General features: G+C 43.2%; 1 protein-coding gene across 1 annotated transcript in view; it reads right to left on the bottom strand.

The window, feature by feature from the left end:
- The window catches only part of LOC118378883 (solute carrier organic anion transporter family member 2A1), a 101757-nt gene that overhangs the window by 74296 nt on the left and 2605 nt on the right, over nt 1–24856 (bottom strand). The window contains exons 2-4 of the mRNA XM_052475815.1: nt 1067–1204; nt 790–952; nt 650–654 (exon numbers count right to left, since the gene is read on the bottom strand). Of these exons, the coding sequence (XP_052331775.1) occupies nt 650–654; nt 790–952; nt 1067–1204 (306 nt within the window). The remainder of the gene's footprint in view (nt 1–649; nt 655–789; nt 953–1066; nt 1205–24856) is intronic.

The following is a 24856-nucleotide window of genomic DNA, read 5'->3' as shown; positions in this document are numbered from 1 at the left end:
GACTGATTGTGGATGATGCTTGCTGCTTTAGAGAGACTGATTGTGGATGATGCTTGCTGCTTTAGAGACTGATTGTGGATGATGCTTGCTGCTTTAGAGAGACCGATTGTGGATGATGCTTGCTGCTTTAGAGAGACTGATTGTGGATGATGCTTGCTGCTTTAGAGAGACCGACTGTGGATGATGCTTGCTGCTTTAGAGAGACTGATTGTGGATGATGCTTGCTGCTTTAGAGAGACTGATTGTGGATGATGCTTGCTGCTTTAGAGAGACTGACTGGATGATGCTTGCTGCTTTAGAGAGACCGATTGTGGATGATGCTTGCTGCTTTAGAGAGACCGATTGTGGATGATGCTTGCTGCTTTAGAGAGACTGATTGTGGATGATGCTTGCTGCTTTAGAGAGACTGATTGTGGATGATGCTTGCTGCTTTAGAGAGACCGATTGTGGATGATGCTTGCTGCTTTAGAGAGACCGATTGTGGATGATGCTTGCTGCTTTAGAGAGACCGATTGTGGATGATGCTTGCTGCTTTAGAGAGACTGATTGTGGATGATGCTTGCATATACTAGGTTTCAAAACTCACGCGGCCAGTTTCCCGGACACAGACGTAGTCAGACCTACTCGTAGACTAAGAAGCATTTCTTACTGCTTCTCAGCAACAAGAAGGTTCACATCTGTGTTCTGGAAACTCTGCCCATTAAGGATTTTTATTCAGAAGTGTGTCCTTTGTATTGCAGAGTACTGTAGATATATAAAATATATATATATAGAACCCCTAGATCTTACCATGTATGACAGAGTCAAACTCATAGGGCTGAGACAGGAAGTGAGGTAGGGCCAGGATCAGCGCGCTGATGGACATCAGCAGGCCACCCAGTCCAATCAGACGAGGCCGATGGACCCTGCTGCCCAGGTAACTCACAAACACTATCAGAACTGTGTTCCCCACCTAGAGACGGATGGAGACAGAGAGAGCCCTGTAATCAGAATACATCAGTACTGTGTTCCCCACCTAGAGACAGAGAGAGCCCTGTAATCAGGATACAGCAGGTCTGTGTCCTACCTCGTGCAGAGAGGAGACGGTACCGGAGGAGAAGCTGCTGAGGCCAAAGCGTCTCTCCACGGTGGTTATGGTGCTCTTAAAGTAGGAGCTGTACAGGAGCTGGGTGAGCTGCAGCAGGCCATGACACAGCACAAACATCTAGAAGAGGAGAGAGAGAGACAGAGACCAATCTATTTTATTTTTATTTTACCTTTATTTAACCAGGCAAGTCAGTTAAGAACATTCTTATTTTCAATCCTAGGAACAGTGGGTTAACTGCCTGTTCAGGGGCAGAACGACAGATGTGTACCTTGTCAGCTCAGGGGTTTGAACTTGCAACCTTCCGGTTACTAGTCCAACGCTCTAACCACTAGGCTACCCTGCCTATGAAATGTAAACCCGTCAGATTAAGTTGGAGATGTGTATTTTTCCTTGGACGCATCCACCTATAGAGGGGTTGTTTGTCAGACCATGAGACATCCGAAAATATAACACGTTTTTATATTATATTGGTTGTTTTGTTCTAGGACGCCGACAGGCCTCACAAGACTCGTCTGAAGGTCCCCTGTACCAGTTGAAAATTAAATGGAAGTACAGTACCAGGTAGTATAATATAAGGTCCCCTGTACCAGTTGAAAAAAATGAATGGAAGTACATTTTACATGGATACTGCTTAGTGCCATAAATAAGGGGCTAAATCAAATGTAATTTGTCACATGCACCGAAAACCAACAGGTTTTTACTGTGAAATGCTTACTTACACGCCTTTAACCAACAATGCAGTGTAAATAGTCCGGGTGGCCATTTGATTAATTGTTCATCAGTCTTATGGCTTGGGGGTAGAAGTTCTTAAGGAGCCTTTTGGACGTAGACTTGGCGCTCCGGTACCACTTGCCGTGCGGTAGCAGAGAGAACTGACTGGTATTTGACCATTTTTTGGGCTTTCCTCTGACAAAGCCTAGTTTATAGGTACTGGATGGTAGGAAGCTTGGCCCCAGTGACGTACTGGGCCATCTGTGTGGGCCTTACGGTCGGATGACAAGCAGTTGCCATACCAGGCGGTGATGCAACCGGTCAGGATGCTCTCAATGGTGCAGCTGTAGAACTTTTTGAGGATCTGGGGCCCCATGCTAATCTTTTCAGTCTCCTGAGGAGGAAAAGGTGTTGTCGTACCCTCTTCACAACTGTCTTGGTGTGCTTGGAACGAAGCAGAGAAGAGGTATTTGGAGTCCGACTCAGGAGGCGTGCACACCATCCACCGCTTCCGAATATATTACACGCTAATATTCAGTCTCTGGATAATAAAGTAGACTAGCTCAGGGCGAGGATCTCCTTCCAGAGAGCCATCAGGGACAGTAACATTCTCTGTTTCATAGAATCATGACTTTCTCGGTATATACTGTGGTCCCGTCCATACAGCCAGCTAGATTCTCAGTACAGCGCAGACAGGAATGAAGAACTCTCCGGGAAGAAGAAAGGTGATGGTGTATGTTTCATGATTAACTACTCGTGATGTGATTGTGATAACATACATAAACTCAAGGCATTTTGTTCACCAGACCTATTACCTCCCAAGATAATTATTTTCTGTTATAGTCACAGCCATATATATTCCCCCTCAAGACAATACCACGACGGCCCTCAAGGAACTACACTGGAAACCATATATCCCGAGGCGACATTTATTGTAGCTGGGGATTTTAACGAAGCAAATTTGAGAAAAACTCTACGGAAGTCCTATCAACACATTGACTGTAGTACTCGCTCTGGAAAAACACTCAACCACTGATACCCCCATTTCGAAAGGAATTCTACAAGGCCCTCCCCCACCGTCCCTTCAGCTAATCAGATCACGACTCCATTTTGCTCCTCCCTTCCTATAGGCAGAAACTCAAACCGGAAGTAGCCGTGCTAAGGTCTATTCATTGCTGGTCTAAGCACCAGGAATCCATGCTTCCATGCTTCAAGATTGTTTTGATCACACTGACTGGGATATTCCGGGTAGTCTCTGAGAATAACGGGAGTTGCAGCGATGAGACAAGACTAATTACCAATTGGATACCACGAAACTTGGGGAGAAAAAGGGGTAAAAAAAATACTATACTATTATTGACATATACACAGACTCGGTGACTGAGTTCATCAGGAAGTATATAGGGGATGTTGTTCCCTCTGCGATTACTAAAACCTAACCAAACCAGAAACCGTGGATAGATGGCAACATTTGTGCATAACTAAAAGCGCAAACCATTTAATCATGGCAAGGTGACTGGGAATATGGTTGAATACAAACAGTGTAGTTATTCCCTTCAGTAAGGCAATCATGCAACAGGCAACATGTCAGTACAGACACAAAGTGGAGTCACAACGGCTCAAACACAGCGCCTCTTCAACCTCAGGAGGCTGAAGAAATCCGGGTTGGCCCTTAAGACAAACTTTTACAGAAGCACAATTGAGAGCATCCTGCCGGGTTGTATCACCGCCTGGTACGGCAACTGCACCGCCCCCAAAGGGCAAGGCTCTCCAGAGGGTGGTGCGGTCTGCACAACGCATCACCGGTGGCACACTGACTGCCCTCCAGGACACGTACAGCACCCGTTGTCACAGGAAGGCCAAAAAGATTGTCAAGGACATCAAACCCCCAGGCCAACGCCTGTTCACCCCGCTATCATCCAGAAGGCGAGGTCAGTACAGGTGCATCAAAGCTGGGACTCAGAGACTGAAAAACAGCTTTTATCTCAAGGTCATTACTAGCCGGCTTACCACCAAGTTACACAACCCTGCACCATAGAGGCTGCTGCCCTATAGACATGGAATCATTGGTCACTTTAATAATGGATCACTATTCACTTTAATGTTGACCTACTGATTTACTCATTTCATATGTACATACTATATTCTATTCTACTGTATTTTAGTCTATGCCAGTCCAAATATTTCTACATTTCTTAATTCAATTTTTCTACTTTTAGATTTGTGTGTATTGTTGTGAATTGTTAGATACTGCACTGTTGGAGCTAGGAACACAAGCATTTCGCTACACCCACAATAACATCTGCTAAATATGTGTATGTGACCCATACATTTTGACTTGATGATAGTTTGTTGGTGATGTGGACACCAAGGAATTTGAAACCCTCGACCCGCTCTACTACAGCCCCATCGATGTTAATGGGGTTCTGTTCGGCCAGCCTTTTCCTGTAGTCCACCATGAGCTCCTTTGTCTTGCTCACATTGAGGGAGAGGTTGTTGTCCTGGCATCATACTGCCAGGTCTTTGACTTCCTCCCTATAGGCTGTCTCATCGCTGATCAGGCCTACCACCAGGTCTCTGACCTCTTCCCTATAGGCTGTCTCATCGCTGATCAGGCCGACCACCAGGTCTCTGACCTCTTCCCTATAGGCTGTCTCATCGTTGTCGGTGATCAGGCCTACCACCAGGTCTCTGACCTCCTCCCTATAGGCTGTCTCATCGTTGTCGGTGATCAGGCCTACCACCAGGTCTCTGACCTCCTCCCTATAGGCTGTCTCATCGCTGATCAGGCCGACCACTTTTGTGTCGTCAGCAAACGTAATGACGGTGTTGGAGTCGTGCTTGGCCACACAGTCGTGGGTGAACAGGGAGTACAGGAGGAGACTAAGTATGCACCCCTGAGGGGCCCCAGTGTTGAGGATCAGCGTGGCGTATGTGTTGTTGCCTACCCTTACCAATCTGTTGTAGAGGTTATGTCCCAGGGTCCTTAGCTTAGTGATGAGCTTTGTGGGCACTATGGTGTTGAATGCTGAGCTGTAGTCAATGAATAGCATTCTCACATAGGTGTTCCTTTTGTCTAGGTGTGAAAGGTCAGTGTGGAGTGCGAATGAGATTGCATCATCTGTGGATCTGTTGGGGCGGTATGCAAATTAGGGTGGGTCTAGGGTTTATGGGATGATGGTGTTGATGTGAGTCATGACCAGCCTTTCAAAGCACTTCATTTACACAGGTTACCTTCAGGTACTTGGGCACAGGGACTACGGTGGTCTGCTTGAAACATGTAGGTACTACAGACTCGGTCAGGGACAGGTTAAAAATGTCAGTGAAGACACTTGCCAGTTGGTCAGCGCATGCTCTGAGTACACGTCTTGGTAATCCATCTGGCCTAGACCTTGTGAACGTTGACCTGTTTAAAGGTCTTGCTTACATTGGCTACAGAGAGCGTGATCACACTGTTGTCCAGAACAGCTGATGCTTTCATGCATGCATCAGTGTTGATTGCCTCAAAGCAAACATAAAAGGCATTAAGCTCGTCTGGTAGGCTCGCGTCACTGGGCAGCTCGCGGCTGGGTCTCCCTTTGTAGTCCATAATAGTTTTCAAGCCCTGCCACATCTGACGAGCGTCAGAGTCGGAGTAGTAAGATTCAATCTTAGTCATGTATTGACACTTTGCCTGTTTGATGGTTAGCTGAGGGCATAGAGGGATTTATTATAAGCGTCCGGATTAGTGTCCCGCTCCTTGAAAGCAGCAGCTCTAGCCTTTAGTTCGATGCGGATGTTGCCTGTAATCCATGGCTTCTGGTTGGGATATGTACGCACGGTCACTGTGGGGACAACGTTGTCAATGTACTTATTGAGGAAGCCGGTGACTGAGGTGGTGTACTCCTCAATGCCATTGGATGAATCCCGGAACATATTCTAGTCCTGTAGCGTAGCGTCCGCATCATCTGATTACTTCCGTATTGAGCGAGTCACTGGTACTTCCTGCTTTCGTTTTTGCTTGTAAGCAGGAATCAGGAGGATAGAATTATGGTCACATTTGCCAAATGGAGGGTGAGGGAGAACTTTGTATGAGTCTCTGTGTGGAGTAAAGGTGGTCTAAGAGTGTTTTTCCTCCTTTTTTTTGCATGTGACATTCTGGTGGAAATGAGGTAAAACGGATTTAAGTTTGCCTGCAATAAAGTCTCCGGCCACTAGGAGCACAACTTCTGTATGAGCATTTTCTTGTTTGCTTATGGCCTTATACAGCTCGTTGAGTGTGATCTTAGTGCCATTGTCAGTTTGTGGTGGTTAATAGACTGCTACGAAAAATATGGATTAAACTCTTGGTAGATAGTGTGGTCTACAGTTTATTATGAGGTAATCTACCTGAGGCGAGCAATACCTTGAGACCTCCTTAGTTTTAGACATCACACACCAGCTGTTATTGACAAAGAGACACACACCCCCACCCCTCGTCCTACTGGGCACCCCCACCCCTCGTCTTACTGGCAACCCCACCCCTCGTCTTACTGGGCAACCCCACCCCTCGTCTTACTGGGCAACCCCACCGTCTTTCTAGACGTAGCTGTTCTGTCCTGCCGAAACACGGAAAACCCAGCCAACTGTATATTATCCGTGTCGTCGTTGTTCAGCCACGACTCGGTGAAACATAAGATATTACAGGTTTTAATGTCCTGTTGGTAGGATAGTCTCGAATGGAGAGATCATCCAGTTTATTTTCCAGTGATTGCACATTGGCCAATAGAACGAATCGTAGAGGCTCGTTCCCCACTCGCCGACGAATTCTCACAAGGCACTCCGATCTCCGCCCCCCTGTATTTCCGTCTTTTCTTCACGCAAATGACGGGGATTTGGGCCTGGTCTCGGAGAAGCAGTAAATCCTTCACGTCGGACTCATTAAAGAACAAATCCTGTCCAGTTCGAAGTTAGTAATCACTGTTCTGATATCCAGAAGCTCTTTTCGGTCATAACAGATGGTAGAGGCAACATTAAGTACAAAATTATGTGAAAAAAACTCACAAAATTATACCGTTGGTTAGGAGCCCATAAAATGGCAGCCGTCTCCCTCCATGCGCCATTGTCTTTTCCAAAAGTAGTCTGGAGTTTTTCACCCCTAGTGGCACAGGAGATATTTTGATAGAAGTGAGGTAGGACGGTTTTAAGTCTCCCTGCGTTAGTCTCCGCCCACCAGAAACGGTGCCTCTCGGTAAGCGGTTTCTTGTTTATGACCACATGCAGTTTGTTAAGTGCCAGAGTGGTGTGTTGGCATGTAGAGGAATGTAGACAGCCGTGACATTTATGGATGAATACTCTCTTGGTAGATAAAAAGTTATGCTGCTTACCATGAAGTATTCTATATGTCTGTGAAGACACTAGCCAGCTTTGCATGCTTTGAGAATGCGCCCTGGTATCCCATCTAGCCTGGCGGCCTTGTGATTGCTAACCTTTTTGCTTACATTGTGATCTCGCTCTCCATGGCCATCGTTATCTGGAAAAGCAGGGTCTTTCACAAAAGACAGTGTTATATTCCTCGAAAGGAGCATAAAAGGCAAATGGACTGATGGACTGAGGCTGCGACGCAAATGGCACCCTATTCCCTATATAGTGCACTGCTTTTGACCAGTGTCTTTTGCAGTACACTACTTGTATGTAGGGAATAGGGTGCCATTTGGGATAGAGGCTGAGCCTCGTCCATTCCAGAACCTCCTGGGGTTGTGTAGACACAAGGTGGTCCAAGGGCCAAGGGGGCATGTTGAGGTTTAGACCTGGATTTACTATGAATACAGCAGTGGATACATTGTAAACTTTTGAGTTATTTATCAGCTACAAAACCAACAGGCTGAGGCAGAGGCATAATCAACTCCCAGTCCAATTCTGGGACAGTTAATACTCCTATTAAAGCCTGGCTTTCTGCTTTGTTAGCACGCACAATAGATGCCTTCACAATGTTTTCTAGCAGGTTTTTTAAAAATTATTCATGTTTTGACTAGACCTGTTTTCTCAAGCAACCAAACAAGCTGAATAACCTTTTTTTTGTGTGATTTAATTTTAAACTAAGATTTATCAGTTTGACTGGCAAGTCTGGCAAAAATGATCCTCTGCTGAAAATGTGGAGTTTCAGGGTGACATAGACTAAAATAGCTTCAACACAGTGGGCAATAAATCATGTCAGATTATAAAGACAAAGCATCTTTAATGACAGCTATGGGGCTATGTGTAACTGGGGCTGTGTAACGGGGGCTATGGGGCTACAGCTAACTGGGGCTACAGCTAACTGGGGCTATGGGGCTACATCTAACTGGGGCTACAGCTAACTGGGGCTATGGGGCTACAGCTAACTGGGGCTATGGGGCTACATCTAACTGGGGCTACAGCTAACTGGGGCTATGTGTAACTGGGGCTATGTGTAACTGGGGCTACAGCTAACTGGGGCTACAGCTAACTGGGGCTACAGCTAACTGGGGCAATGTGTAACTGGGGCTACAGCTAACTGGGGCAATGTGTAACTGGGGCTACAGCTAACTGGAGCTACAGCTAACTGGGCCTATGTGTAACTGGGGCTACAGCTAACTGGGGCTATGGGGCTACAGCTAACTGGGGCTACAGCTAACTGGGGCTATGGGACTACAGCTAACTGGGGCTATGGGACTACAGCTAACTGGGGCTATGGGACTACAGCTAACTGGGGCTATAGCACTTATATCTGTCTTATTGGGGCCATGGGGCTGGGTACAGCCAGCTTTTGTACAGCCAGTGATCAATGTTACAGCCTTGATATCTGTCTTATTGCAGCCATCATACAGCCAGGAGAAAGCCACAGTGACTGTACAGCCAGCTGATCAATGACTGTACAGCCAGCTGATCAATGACTGTACAGCCAGCTGATCGATGACTGTACAGCCAGCTGATCGATGACTGTACAGCCAGCTGATCGATGACTGTACAGCCAGCTGATCAATGACTGTACAGCCAGCTGATCGATGACTGTACAGCCAGCTGATCGATGACTGTACAGCCAGCTGATCGATGACTGTACAGCCAGCTGATCGATGACTGTACAGCCAGCTGATCAATAACTGTACAGTAACCTTCCAGTTTACAGTAAGCATTGCAGTTTGATTCCAGTTTATTGAGAATGTTGATTAGGCAATATGCTAACTTTTTGAATGACTAATGGTAATTAATATCAAGGAGTCACTGAAGTAAAAGTTCTTTCTATTGTAATTTGTCACTTCGATTTCTACAAACACATTTTTTAGTACAAACACATTTCTTTGAGCACAGACACCTCTACCTCCGTCTCCCCGGTAACCATTGTGTCTGAGCCTTGTGGCCTGCTGAGAGGAGATAATTAAAGGAAGTGCCGAATTCAATATTACATAACATTCCAGACAGTTTCATTACTTTCATTACGGAGACAACGTGCTGAGGAGACGTTTGGCTGGACACTGTGTGTGTGTGTTTTTTGTTTTTACCAGAAGTACACACAAGGATAGTAAAACAAGGAACATTCAGACAAGTGGGGACATTTCACCGGGGCCCAAAGAAGAAAAAGAAAAGCTATTTTAGGCTTTAAAAAAAATAAAAAATAATAACATTTAGGCTCTTATTTTAGGTTAGAATTAGATTTAGGAGTTAGGGGAAATATAATTTTGAATGTGAATCAATTGTTTGGTCCACACAAGGATAGCAAAACGTGTGTGTGTCGGACACTGCTTGACCTCCATAATACAGTCTAAACATACAAGTCTGTCTTCCTAAACAAATAAAAAAAAGCTTTGCTTAATTTCCGACTAACTCAACCTTATTTACACAGCCAGTACAGCTCAATAGAGTTGAAAGCGAGAGGCAGATCTCAGACCTAACATAGTTGTCCTTCCTACTGCTGTCTATTGTGATGAATGAAGATGAAAAGGCTCAGCTTCACAATATAATCATGATCAAAGACAAGACTGCTGTCTGATCTGAACCACATCCTCTCTCATTAGACAGACAACTCAGCTCTCTCCCTCTCTCTCCCTCCCTCTCTCTCTCTCTCCCTCCCCCTCTCTCCCTCCCAACCTCTCTCCCTCCCAACCTCTCTCCCTCCCTCCCTCCCTCCCTCCCTCCCTCCCTCTCTCCCTCCCTCCCTCCCCTCTCCCTCCCTCTCTCCCTCCCTCCCCTCTCCCTCCCTCCCTCTCTCCCTCCCTCCCTCTCTCCCTCCCTCCCTCCCTCTCTCCTCCTCCCTCCCTCCCTCCCTCCCTCTCCCTCTCTCCCTCCCTCCCCTCTCCCTCCCTCTCTCTCTCTCCCTCCCTCTCCCTCTCTCCCTCCCTCCCTCTCTCCCTCCCTCCCTCTCTCTCTCTCTCCCTCCCTCCCTCCCTCCCTCCCTCTCCCTCCCTCTCTCTCTCCCTCTCTCCCTCTCTCCCTCTCTCCCTCTCTCCCCTCTCCCTCTCTCCCTCTCTCCCTCTCTCCCCTCTCTCCCCTCTCTCCCCTCTCCCTCTCTCCCTCTCCCTCTCTCCCTCTCCCTCTCTCCCTCCCTCCCTCCCTCGCCAAGGGAGTTGGCTCACTCACAATTTTGCCTAAGAACACAGCCATGAATAAAGAATGGTACGAGCACATCCTCCGAGAGCAACTTCTCCCATCCAGGAACTGTTTGGTGACGAACAATGCATTTTCCAGCATAATGGAGCACCTTGCCATAAGGCAAAAGTGATAACTAAGTGGCTCTGGGAACAAAACATTGATATTTTTGGTCCATGGCCAGGAAACTCCCCAGACCTTAATCCCATTGAGAACTTGTGGTCAATCCTCAAGAGGCGGACAAACCCCAAGCATTGATTATGCAAGACTGGGCTGCCATCAGTCAGGATGTGGCCCAGAAGTTAATTGACAGGATGCCGGGGCGGATTGCAGAGGTCTTGAAAAAGAAGGGTCACCAATGAAAATATTGACTCTTTGCATCAACTTCATGTAAATTGTCAATAAAAGCCTTTGACACTTATGAAATACTTGTAATTATACTTCAGCATTTCGCTACACTCGCATTAACATCGGCTAACCATGTGTATGTGACAAATAAAATTGGATTTGATTTGGTATTCCATAGAAACATCTGACAAAAAAAAGGCAGCAGACTTTGTGAAAATGTATATTTGTGTCAGTGAAAACGTTTTGCCACAACTGTACAATACAGTATATGCATATGAGACGAGAATTGCAAAATGTAAACATTATTAAAGTGACAAGTGTTCTGTTATTAAAGTGGCCAATTATTTTCAAGTTTGTACCTATAAGGGCAGCAGTGTCTAATGTGCTGCAGGCATTTGAATGGGCTCTCAGAGGTTCTGTTATTAAAGTGGACATTTGAATGGGGTCCCAGAGGTTCTGTTATTAAAGTGGACATTTGAATGGGGTCCCAGAGGTTCTGTTATTGAAGTGGACATTTGAATGGGGTCCCAGAGGTTCTGTTATTGAAGTGGACATTTGAATGGGCTCTCAGAGGTTCTGTTATTGAAGTGGACATTTGAATGGGCTCTCAGAGGTTCTGTTATTGAAGTGGACATTTGAATGGGGTCCCAGAGGTTCTGACATTTGAATGGGGTCCCAGAGGTTCTGTTATTGAAGTGGACATTTGAATGGGCTCTCAGAGGTTCTGTTATTGAAGTGGACATTTGAATGGGGTCCCAGAGGTTCTGTTATTGAAGTGGACATTTGAATGGGCTCTCAGAGGCTGGGCAGGAAATCTCTCTGTCATCAGTTATATGAAATGGTGCCAATTTTGTACTGTCTCTATGTATGTTCATATTTATTTTACAGGTGTAAGAAATGTAAATTATTATAATAAGTCGTTTATAATTTGATTGTTACCATATTAAGAAAGAATTTAAATAATTTCAAGCACTATTCCCCTACTTTTGTTGAATGAGGGAAAAATATAATTTTTCATATTAAAAAAAAATAATAATAATATTTGTCCTCAAAAGTGACTAAATAACCTTTTTGAATTAAAGTCAGCAGGCATTTGAATGGCATCTCTGCGGTCGTCAGGCACAACTTTCTCGGGTCGTCAGTGATATGTAGTGGTGTCAAACGTGTCCTGACATTAAATATGATCATATCTGTTTTACAGGAATAAGGAAGGAAAATAATGTTATAGTTAGGCATTTTATAATTTGACTGTTACTAAATTTAAAAAAGGTGCAATATCCAGGAATCACTTTTCTATTTGCTGATTGCCAAAATTCAAATAGTTTGCCTAATTTTAGTTTATTGTGACAAAACAATGCAGAGTGTAGAGAATAATTGTAGCCTCTAAACCGCTGTGAAATACAGTATATTGTCAATAGCCTAAAATATTTTTATTTTATTTATTTTTTACCTAACGTAAAATATATATATTTTTTAAACTAAACTTATGGGAAAGCATAGAAATAGAGAACATAGAACAGATTTACCGGTTCCTAGACTGGCTTTCAATGAGAGTGACAGATCGAAAACACAAATTTCTACGTGAATTTGGTCAGGTCGTCCAAAAAGGTCACCTATCGCAGCTTTAAAAACAATTATTTCAAATAATTTCCACAACTTTTGTTGAATAGAAACGACATCATATGTTAGATTTCATGGGGCGGCAGCGTAGCCTAGTGGTTAGAGCGTTGGACTAGTAACCGGAAGGATGCGAGTTCAAACCCCCGAGCTGACAAGGTACATCTGTCGTTCTGCCCCTGAACAGGCAGTTAACCCACTGTTCAGGCCGTCATTGAAAATAAGAATTTGTTCTTAACTGACTTGCCTGGTTAAATAATAAATAAAGGAGAGAGAAAACGAGAATGAGAGAGCAAGAGGAGAGAAAACGAGAGAGCCAGAGAGCGAGAGAGGACGGAGAGAGAGGGAGAGAGGACGTAGCAGCATGAGGTTGACCTCTCTCAAAGCTGAACAGAGCAGCGGTACGTAGCAGTCAGAAAGACACACCTTGGTACCCTATCCCCTATGGGTCCTGGTCAACAGTAGTGCACTAGATTGGGAATAGAGTGCCATTTGGGATGCAAAACCTTTTCTGTACCTAGAGGGTGTAGCCACTAGCCGACCAACAGGAGAGCGATAAGCTCAGTGAAGTACTGAAAAAACAAGAACAATATTCTCTAAATCCAAACCATGTCCATTCTTTTTTTCTGTGAGACGACATAAACGGATAATAATACAACTTCTGTTGACATTTACCTCAATTACCTCGACTAACCGGTGGGGCCCCCAGCCCACGTCGACTCTAACAGGGAATCCTTTGTATATAACCTGACTGCCTGAACGTAAAGTAGCACTCCAGTCTCCTGTTCACCTGATTGACCTTTAAACCCATATACAGGTTGAAAAAAAAAAAAACACAACTCAAAACATGGTCCAGGTACAGTTGAAGTCGGAAGTTTAGCCAAATACATTTAAACTCAGTTTTTCACCATTTCTGACAGCAAAGCACCCGCACAACATGATGTTGCCACCCCTGTGCTTCACGGTTGGGATGGTGTTCTTCGGCTTGCAAGTCTCCCCCTTTTTCCTCCAAACATAATGATGGTCATTATGGCCAAACAGTTCTATTTTTGTTTCATCGGACCAGAGGACATTTCTCCAAAATGTACGATCTTTGTCCCCATGTGCAGTTGCAAACCTTAGTCTGTGTTATTATGGTTTTGGAGCAGTGGCTTCTTCCTTGCTGAGCGGCCTTTCAGGTTATGTCGATATAGGACTCGTTTTACTGTGGATATAGATACTTTTGTACCTGTTTCCTCCAGCATCTTCACAAGGTCCTTTGCTGTTGTTCTGGGATTGATTTGCACTTTTCCCACCAAAGTACGTTAATCTCCAGGAGACAGAATTTGTCTCCTTCCTGAGCGGTATGACGGCTGCGTGGTCCCATGGTGTTTATACTGGCGTACTATTGGTTGTACAGATGAAGGTGGTACCTTCAGGCGTTTGGAAATTGCTCCCAAGGATGAACCAGACTTGTGGAGGTCTACAATTTTTTTGTCTGATTTCTTTTGATTTTCCCATGATGTCAAGCAAGGAGGCACTGAGTTTGAAGGTAGGCCTTGAAATTCATCCACAGGTACACCTCCAACTGACTCAAATGATGTCATTTAGCCCATCAGAAGCTTATAAAGCCATGACATAATTTTCTGGAATTTTCCAAGCTGTTTAAAGGCACAGTCAACTAAGTGTATGTAAACTTCTGACCCACTGGAATTGTGATACAGTGAATTATAAGTTAAATAATCTGTCTGTAAACAATTGTTGGAAAAATGACTTGTGTCATGCACAAAGTAGATGTCCTAACCGACTTGCTAAAACTACAGTTTGTGAACAAGAAATTTGTGGAGTGGTTTGAAAAACGAGTTTTTAAATGACTCCAACCTATGTGTATGTAAACTTCCCACTTCAACTGTATGTCATGACATCACCAGTGGGACTTTCGTCTTTTGTTCTCTATTGTTCCTCAACGGGGGGCGATGACATCACCGGGTCCCATCAGACCCACTTTTTGAATGCCCTTCCCCAGGCCTGCAGTTGCTTTTATTTGGCCCCCCCAAGTATTCTGAGCAAAAATAAATAAATAATAATAATAAACTTTTCATTGTTGGACAGTAGAAGAATGTAAAAACAACAGAAAAATCAGCTCCACGTGATTTTTAATTTAAGAAATCTGTTCCCAAGTAGGCGTACTTCCACCCATTATATAGAGACGTGATCGTAAAAACAAGGTTTGAAATGATTATATTTTAGTCTAAGGTTATATCCGTTTGGGCTTTCGTGCGGTCAATTTGCCATCTACAAATGATCCGTGAGTCCTGTTGATAATGAGTCTTCTTGATAATGAGTCCTGTTGATAATGAGTCCTGTTGATAATGAGTCTTCTTGATAATAAGTCTTGTTGATAATGAGTCCTGTTGATAATGAGTCTTGTTGATAATGAGTCATGTTGATAATGAGTCCTGTTGATAATGAGTCCTGTTGATAATGAGTCCTGTTGATAATGAGTCTTCTTGATAATGAGTCCTGTTGATAATGAGTCCTGTAGATAATGAGTCCTGTAGATAATGAGTCCTGTAGATAATGAGTCCTGTAGATAATGAGTCCTGTAGATAATGAGTCCTGTTGATAATGAGTCCTGTTGATAATGAGTCCTGTAGATAATGAGTCCTGTAGATAATGAGTCCTGTAGATAATGAGTCCTGTAGATAATGAGTCCTGTAGATAATGAGTCCTGTTGATAATGAGTCTTCTTGATAATGAGTCCTGTTGATAATGAGTCCTGTTGATAATGAGTCTTGTTGATAATGAGTCCTGTTGATAATGAGTCCTGTTGATAATGAGTCCTGTTGATAATGAGTCCTGTTGATAATGAGTCCTGTAGATAATGAGTCCTGTAGATAATGAGTCCTGTTGATAATGGGTCCTGTTGATAATGGGTCCTGTTGATAATGAGTCCTGTAGATAATGAGTCCTGTAGATAATGAGTCCTGTTGATAATGAGTCCTGTTGATAATGAGTCCTGTAGATAATGAGTCCTGTTGATAATGAGTCCTGTTGATAATGAGTCCTGTTGATAATGAGTCCTGTTGATAATGAGTCCTGTTGATAATGAGTCCTGTAGATAATGAGTCCTGTAGATAATGAGTCCTGTTGATAATGAGTCCTGTTGATAATGAGTCCTGTTGATAATGAGTCCTGTTGATAATGAGTCCTGTTGATAATGAGTCCTGTAGATAATGAGTCCTGTAGATAATGAGTCCTGTAGATAATGAGTCCTGTTGATAATGAGTCCTGTTGATAATGAGTCCTGTAGATAATGAGTCCTGTAGATAATGAGTCCTGTAGATAATGAGTCCTGTAGATAATGAGTCCTGTTGATAATGAGTCCTGTAGATAATGAGTCCTGTAGATAATGAGTCTTCTTGATAATGAGTCCTGTTGATAATGAGTCGTCTTGATAATGAGTCCTGCTGATAATGAGTCCTGTTGATAATGAGTCCTGTTGATAATGAGTCCTGTTGATAATGAGTCCTGTAGATAATGAGTCCTGTAGATAATGAGTCCTGTAGATAATGAGTCCTGTTGATAATGAGTCCTGTAGATAATGAGTCCTGTAGATAATGAGTCTTCTTGATAATGAGTCCTGTTGATAATGAGTCGTCTTGATAATGAGTCCTGCTGATAATGAGTCCTGTTGATAATGAGTCCTGTTGATAATGAGTCCTGTTGATAATGAGTCTTGTTGATAATGAGTCCTGTTGATAATGAGTCCTGTTGATAATGAGTCCTGTTGATAATGAGTCTTGTTGATACTGAGTCTTGTTGATAATGAGTCCTGTTGATAATGAGTCTTCTTGATAATGAGTCTTGTTGATAATGAGTCCTGTTGATAATGAGTCCTGTTGATAATGAGTCCTGTTGATAATGAGTCCTGTAGATAATGAGTGCTGTTGATAATGAGTCCTGTTGATAATGAGTCCTGTTGATAATGAGTCCTGTTGATAATGAGTCCTGTTGATAATGAGTCCTGTTGATAATGAGTCCTGTAGATAATGAGTCCTGTTGATAATGAGTCCTGTTGATAATGAGTCTTCTTGATAATGAGTCTTCTTGATAATGAGTCCTGTTGATAATGAGTCCTGTTGATAATGAGTCCTGTAGATAATGAGTCCTGTTGATAATGAGTCCTGTTGATAATGAGTCCTGTTGATAATGAGTCCTGTTGATCATGAGTCCTGTTGATCATGAGTCATGTTGATCATGAGTCATGTTGATAATGAGTCCTGTTGATAATGAGTCTTGTTGATAATGAGTCCTGTTGATAATGAGTACTGTTGATAATGAGTCCTGTTGATAATGAGTCCTGTTGATAATGAGTCCTGTTGATAATGAGTCCTGTTGATAATGAGTCTTCTTGATAATGAGTCCTGTTGATAATGAGTCTTCTTGATAATGAGTCCTGTTGATAATGAGTCTTCTTGATAATGAGTCCTGTTGATAATGAGTCTTCTTGATAATGAGTCTTCTTGATAATGAGTCCTGTTGATAATGAGTCCTGTTGATAATGAGTCCTGTAGATAATGAGTCCTGTTGATAATGAGTCCTGTTGATAATGAGTCCTGTTGATAATGAGTCCTGTTGATCATGAGTCCTGTTGATCATGAGTCATGTTGATCATGAGTCATGTTGATAATGAGTCCTGTTGATAATGAGTCTTGTTGATAATGAGTCCTGTTGATAATGAGTCCTGTTGATAATGAGTCCTGTTGATAATGAGTCCTGTTGATAATGAGTCCTGTTGATAATGAGTCCTGTTGATAATGAGTCTTGATTATGATAATTATATTATTATTATATTAATGAGTCTTCTTGATAATGAGTCCTGTTGATAATGAGTCTTCTTGATAATGAGTCCTGTTGATAATGAGTCTTGTTGATAATGAGTCTTGCTGATAATGAGTCTTGTTGATAATGAGTCTTGTTGATAATGAGTCTTGTTGATAATGAGTCTTGTTGATAATGAGTCCTGTTGATAATGAGTCCTGTTGATAATGAGTCTTGTTGATAATGAGTCCTGTTGATAATGAGTCCTGTTGATAATGAGTCCTGTTGATAATGAGTCCTGTTGATAATGAGTCCTGTTGATAATGAGTCCTGTTGATAATGAGTCCTGTTGATAATGAGTCCTGTTGATAATCCCTAGTCCTAGTTTCTCAGAGTGGCCTTGAGCACAAGATTTTGCACTAATTTGTCTTTGTGTGAATTCTTTTTGTTTTGTTATGATGAATTAACATTCCTCCCTTATCATTTTTGTTTTATTAAAACTAGCTGTCATTACATATAGTGTGTAGGGGTGCCTAGGCGTTCTGACAGTTTGACCATTAAACATGTTTCTACATAATAAACATTGTGGGGTTTCTATATAAAACACACACACACACACACACAAACTCCCTTTCCCATAAAGATTAATGGTGTTTTTTTTCCAGATTGTTTAATATCTTTGCACCCCCGCCTCCGGGCTTCTATGAAATCGTTTTTTAATGCTGCCATACTGTATACTAACCCTGAGTTTTCACATCTGAGAAGAGGGCCATGTTCAGCATGAAAAGTAGTGAAAAACAAGGAGACACTATCTGAAATAGTCTGGATAAGAAAACAATATTTTTTTCTGGTTTACATCCACGGACCATAAGCCAGTTGTATGGCTCATATACCCCAACACTGTTTATGAGTGTGACACGATGGTAGTAAATTATGGGTCCGTGTTTGTTTCATATGTCATTTTAATTAAGCTCTAAGACACTCGGCAGTGGAAGGGTCCCAATGCTGCCAGCACACAAACAGTTATCAGACCCTCTTCATCCACTACACTTCATCATCCAGACATGACACACACAGCACATTCCTGTTGTAAGCACCTGGAGTTTGAGCTGGACCACCTGGTCTGGGGTGTGTGTGTGTGTGTGTGTGTGTGTGTGTGTGTGTGTGTGTGTGTGTGTGTGTGTGTGTGTGTCGATGTACCATAGGGTTTAGGATTTGCAATAACGGCCAGTCCACAGAACTAATCTGTATCTAAAGGGACCTACCGCAGTCCTACCCTGTTCCCTGTGAGAACCCTGAAATAAACTCAGGCTCACAGTGGATTTGGAGTTCCGGAGTTCCTGTGTTCCAGTGTTCCAGAGTTCCAGTGTTCCAGAGTTCCAGTGTTCCAGTGTTCCAGTGTTCCTGAGTTCCAGAGTTCCATAGTTCCTGTGTTCCATAGTTCCAGTGTTCCTGAGTTCCAGTGTTCCTGAGTTCCAGTGTTCCATAGTTCCTGTGTTCCAGAGTTCCAGTGTTCCAGTGTTCCTGAGTTCCAGTGTTCCTGAGTTCCAGTGTTCCTGAGTTCCAGTGTTCCTGAGTTCCAGTGTTCCTGAGTTCCAGTGTTCCTGAGTTCCAGAGTTCCTGTGTTCCATAGTTCCAGAGTTCGTGTTCCTGAGTTCCAGTGTTCCAGAGTTCCAGTGTTCCAGAGTTCCAGTGTTCCAGAGTTCCAGTGTTCCTGAGTTCCAGAGTTCCATAGTTCCTGTGTTCCATAGTTCCAGAGTTCCAGTGTTCCTGAGTTCCAGTGTTCCTGAGTTCCAGTGTTCCTGAGTTCCAGTGTTCCTGAGTTCCAGTGTTCCATAGTTCCAGTGTTCCTGAGTTCCAGTGTTCCTGAGTTCCAGTGTTCCTGAGTTCCAGTGTTCCTGAGTTCCAGTGTTCCTGTGTTCCAGAGTTCCTGAGTTCCAGTGTTCATGAGTTCCAGAGTTCCTGAGTTCCAGTGTTCCATAGTTCCTGTGTTCCAGAGTTCCAGAGTTCCAGTGTTCCTGAGTTCCTGAGGTCCAGTGTTCCTGAGTTCCTGAGTTCCAGAGTTCCATAGTTCCTGTGTTCCATAGTTCCAGAGTTCCAGTGTTCCTGAGTTCCAGTGTTCCTGAGTTCCAGTGTTCCTGAGTTCCAGTGTTCCTGAGTTCCAGTGTTCCTGAGTTCCAGTGTTCCATAGTTCCTGTGTTCCAGAGTTCCAGTGTTCCAGTGTTCCTGAGTTCCAGTGTTCCTGAGTTCCAGTGTTCCTGAGTTCCAGTGTTCCTGTGTTCCAGAGTTCCTGAGTTCCAGTGTTCATGAGTTCCTGTGTTCCATAGTTCCAGTGTTCCTGAGTTCCAGTGTTCCTGAGTTCCAGTGTTCCTGAGTTCCAGTGTTCCATAGTTCCTGTGTTCCAGAGTTCCAGTGTTCCAGTGTTCCTGAGTTCCAGTGTTCCTGAGTTCCAGTGTTCCTGAGTTCCAGTGTTCCTGAGTTCCAGTGTTCCTGTGTTCCAGAGTTCCAGTGTTCCAGAGTTCCAGTGTTCCAGAGTTCCAGTGTTCCTGAGTTCCAGTGTTCCAGAGTTCCAGTGTTCCAGAGTTCCAGTGTTCCAGAGTTCCAGTGTTCCTGAGTTCCAGAGTTCCAGAGTTCCATAGTTCCTGTGTTCCAGAGTTCCAGTGTTCCTGAGTTCCAGTGTTCCTGAGTTCCAGTGTTCCTGAGTTCCAGTGTTCCATAGTTCCTGTGTTCCAGAGTTCCAGTGTTCCTGAGTTCCAGTGTTCCTGAGTTCCAGTGTTCCTGAGTTCCAGTGTTCCTGTGTTCCAGAGTTCCTGAGTTCCAGTGTTCATGAGTTCCAGTGTTCCTGAGTTCCAGAGTTCCTGAGTTCCAGTGTTCCATAGTTCCTGTGTTCCAGAGTTCCAGTGTTCCTGAGTTCCTGAGGTCCAGTGTTCCTGAGTTCCTGAGTTCCAGAGTTCCATAGTTCCTGTGTTCCATAGTTCCAGAGTTCCAGTGTTCCTGAGTTCCAGTGTTCCTGAGTTCCAGTGTCCCTGAGTTCCTGAGTTCCTGAGTTCCAGTGTTCCTGAGTTCCTGTGTTCCTGAGTTCCTGTGTTGGACAGAGTCTGACAGCCCTTCTCCATACCAACTCTTCTTTGTATCATATATCAGACACATCAGAGAGGGTCAGTTTCCATTGTTACAACATGTACGCAATGACAAGTAGTACTGTAAGCTGCCAATGCTGGCTCTAGAGAACAGCTCTGATGATAAATTATATTTCAATAGAAATATATCCGTAGTTGTTGTTAATATAGCTTCAGACATTCAACTTATTTATGAAGGGAATTACATTCAAACATTGTTCCACTTTTCTCAAGGGGCCTCGATGTTATGCCTTGAAAAACGTATCATCACCAGCCTGCAAAATGTTGACACGTCGCATGATGGACGCAATGTACTGGTTCTCTCCATTAGCCTAGACCTCGTAAAAAGCAGCAAACTGGGATTCATCAGAACAAGGTTTTTACAATTCCCCATTGTCCAAGTGTGTTTTATTCCCCACAGCAACTATATTTTCTTGTTTTTTATTTGCTGAAATAATCTGAAATTTAAGGTTGTTGGCTACCACACACAATTTGCGTCAAGGTACGGATGACTTGTGCATTCTTTGAGCGCCAATTTTGCCCTGGACTGTCACATTTGACTAATTGTAGCCTGTCTGTTGCTCTGCACAGTTTGTCCTCTTTCATCAATGACATGTTTCTTGGCCTGCTGCTGTTGGCTGGATGTCGTTTCAGGTGGTGGACCAGTCTTGATACACACACACACACGGGAAACTGTGTGAGCGTTACAACCCCCAGCAGCGTTGTAGTTCTTGACGCACAAACCGGTGCTTCTGGCACCTACTACCATACCCTGTTCAGAGGCACTTCAATATTTAGTCTTTCCCCATTCACCCTCTGAATGACACACAGACACAATCCAATCCAAAAGTACTACCATATCCTATTCAGAGGCACTTCAATATTTAGTCTTTCCCCATTCACCCTCTGAATGACACACAGACACAATCCAATCCAAAAGTACTACCATACCCTGTTCAGAGACACTTCAATATTTAGTCTTTCCCCATTCACCCTCTAAATGACACACAGACACAATCCAATCCAAAAGTACTACCATACCCTGTTCAGAGCCACTTCAATATTTAGTCTTTCCCCATTCACCCTCTGAATGACACACAGACACAATCCAATCCAAAAGAAACGTATTTAACCCGTCTCCTCCCCTTCATCTACACTGACTGAAGTGGATTTGACAAGTGACATCAATAAGAGAACAGTCTATGTCATGGAAAGAGGCATTCCTAATGTTTTGTACACTCAGTGTATTTGTTAATATTGCAGACTCAATGAGTCATGGAGACATTTCTTTGTTCTCTCTTTCTATGAAATCAGTCTTACTACAGTCTGCTGAAGGTTTGGCAATACTTTGTTTCAGTATGACTAACTGAATTTATGCAAGTTACCCATGCGATACAAAAGGAGGACCCTCAAATTTATTTATTTCCTTTTTCAGTGACTAACAACTTAGGAAACTCTAATGAATTCAGACGTTCAGTAAAAAGTGGGGAGGCAGGTAGCCTAGTGGCTAACAAGGTAGCCAGGTAGCCTAGTGGCTAACAAGGTGGCCTAGTGGCTAACAAGGTGGCCTAGTGGCTAACAAGGTAGCCAGGTAGCCTAGTGGCTAACAAGGTAGCCTAGTGGCTAACAAGGTAGCCAGGTAGCCTAGTGGCTAACAAGGTAGCCTAGTGGCTAACAAGGTAGCCAGGTAGCCTAGTGGCTAACAAGGTAGCCAGGTAGCCTAGTGGCTAACAAGGTAGCCAGGTAGCCTAGTGGCTAACAAGGTAGCCAGGTAGCCTAGTGGCTAACAAGGTAGCCTAGTGGCTAACAAGGTAGCCTAGTGACAAGGTAGCCTAGTGGCTAACAGGGTATCCAGGTAGCCTAGTGGCTAACAAGGTAGCCTAGTGGCTAACAAGGTGGCCTAGTGGCTAACAAGGTAGCCTAGTGGCTAACAAGGTAGCCAGGTAGCCTAGTGGCTAACAAGGTAGCCTAGTGGCTAACAAGGTAGCCTAGTGACAAGGTAGCCTAGTGGCTAACAAGGTATCCAGGTAGCCTAGTGGCTAACAAGGTAGCCTAGTGGCTAACAAGGTGGCCTAGTGGCTAACAAGGTAGCCTAGTGGCTAACAAGGTAGCCAGGTAGCCTAGTGGCTAACAAGGTAGCCAGGTAGCCTAGTGGCTAACAAGGTAGCCAGGTAGCCTAGTGGCTAACAAGGTAGCCAGGTAGCCTAGTGGCTAACAATTATTATTATATATTACTAACAAGGTAGCCAGGTAGCCTAGTGGCTAACAAGGTAGCCCAGCCCGGCGGAGATACAATCTTCGGCAAAGTCATTCGCAAGGAGATTCCTGCAAAAATATTATTTGAAGATGAATTCAGTTGGGCCAGTAACCGAAAGGTTGCTAGTTCGAATCCCCAGAGCTGACAAGGTAGAAGAATCTGTCGTTCGGCCTCCTGAACAAGGCAGTTCAGCCTACGAAACCCACCGTTCGTAGGCCGTCATTGTAAATGAAGAAATTGTTCTTAACTGACTTGACTAGTTAAATAAAGGTCAAATAAAATTTTAAAAAGTGTCTGGCTCAGAAAAACAACAGTTAAGTTTTATCTATAATGGGCTTAAAAAGTGTACCAAAAAAAGACATTCCACCTGTTACACATTCCAAGTTTGACACATTATCATCAAATGGAAGGGATCGGAATGTTCAACAAGTTAAAGAGCCAATAGCCTAGCGAGCCTAGTCCATAATATTTGGATATTCATGTTATTATTACGCACCAAAAAAAAAAAATTATAAAAAAAAAAAAAAAATGGGGTAGTAAAATCATAGATCACCTCTTTGTGACAGTCTAAGACACAAATGGCACCCTATTCTCTATATAGTACACTACTTTTGACTTGGGCTCTAGTGAAACGAAGTGCACTATGTAGGGAATAGGGTTCCATTTGTGCCCATAGGGCTCTGGTGAAACGAAGTGCACTATGTAGGGAATAGGGTTCCATTTGTGCCCATAGGGCTCTGGTGAAACGAAGTGCACTACATTATGTAGGGAATAGGGTTCCATTTGGGACATGCCCCTAGTCAAAAGTAGTGTGTTATATTATTATAATATATATATATATATATATATATTTCTTTTTTTTACCTTTATTTAACTAGGCAAGTCAGTTAAGAACAAATTTAACAAACATATTTTACAATGATGGTCTATTATGCAAGGTTTAGGATGCTATTTGGGACAGAGACACACTGATGTCAGAGCAGATGTTGGGACATTAGTCATTAACACCATTTAGTGGTCATAGATAGCGACCGCACACACACACACACATTGTAGATCATAGATACCCACAAACATAGTTTGACAAACACAAGAGCACTCACATACACAGACCAGAAAAAGAGAGAAGACATTCCAGGAATAGTTGTTGCCAGGTACTGAAGCAATATTCTGAACAATCCACCCACTGGGCACAGACGTCAATTCAGCGTCTATTCCAAGTCGGTTCCACGTAATTTCATTGACGTGGAAACAACATTTATTCAGCCAGTGTTCCCGGTATTTTCTTACATGATCATGTGATCTTTACAATTGTCCTTAGAACCTCTTAAAGATCCACCCTTTTTCCCCCATTTTCTGGGGCCTAAAATAACAAATTAACTTCTGTAGCTCAGGCCCTGAAGCAAGGATATGAATATTCTTGGTACCATTTGAAAGGAAACACTTTGAAGTTTGTGGAAATGTGAAAAGGAATGTCGGAGAATATAACACAATAGATCTGGTAAAAGATAATACAAAGAAAATGTTTTTAATGTTTTTTTTGTATATCGTCTTTAAAACGCAAGAGAAAGACCATAATGCATTATTACAGCCCAGGTGCAATTTAGATTTTGGCCACTAGATGGCAGCAGTGTATGTGAAACGTTTTAGACTGATCCAATGAATCATTGCATTTCTGTTCAATTATTAAAAGACTGCCCAAATGTGCCTATTTGGTTTATTATTAACTTAAAGTTCAAAACTGTGCACTCTCCTCAAACAATAGCATGTTATTCTTTCACTGTAATAGCTACTGTAAATTGGACAGTGCAGTTAGATTAACAAGAATTTAAGCATTCTGCCAATATCAGATATGTCTATGTCCTGGGAAATGTTCTTGTTACTTACAACCTCATGCTAATCGCATTAGCCTACGTTAGCTCAACGGTCCCGTGGAAGGGGCACCGATCTGTAAACCGGGAGATCCTTAAGAGGTGTTATAAGGAATGTGAAATGATTTGTACTTTTACATTTGATACTTATGCAGAGGTGGAAAAAGTACTCAATTGAGTAAAAGTAAAGATACCTTAATATAAAATGGCTCAAGTAAAAGTAACCCAGTAAAATACTATTTGAGTAAAAGTCTAAACTCTACTCAGACATCATTTACTGACAGCCAGGAGAACACTCCAACACTCAGACATCATTTACTGACAGCCAGGAGAACACTCCAACACTCAGACATCATTTACTGACAGCCAGGAGAACACTCCAACACTCAGACATCATTTACAGATAGCCAGGGGAACATTCCAACACTCAGACATCATTTACTGACAGCCAGGAGAACACTCCAACACTCAGACATCATTT

Source organism: Oncorhynchus keta, chromosome 22, assembly GCF_023373465.1.
Source record: "Oncorhynchus keta strain PuntledgeMale-10-30-2019 chromosome 22, Oket_V2, whole genome shotgun sequence".
NCBI lineage: Eukaryota > Metazoa > Chordata > Actinopteri > Salmoniformes > Salmonidae > Oncorhynchus > Oncorhynchus keta.
Note: the sequence above shows the minus strand (reverse complement) of the source record. Positions and strands in the feature narration are given on the sequence as shown.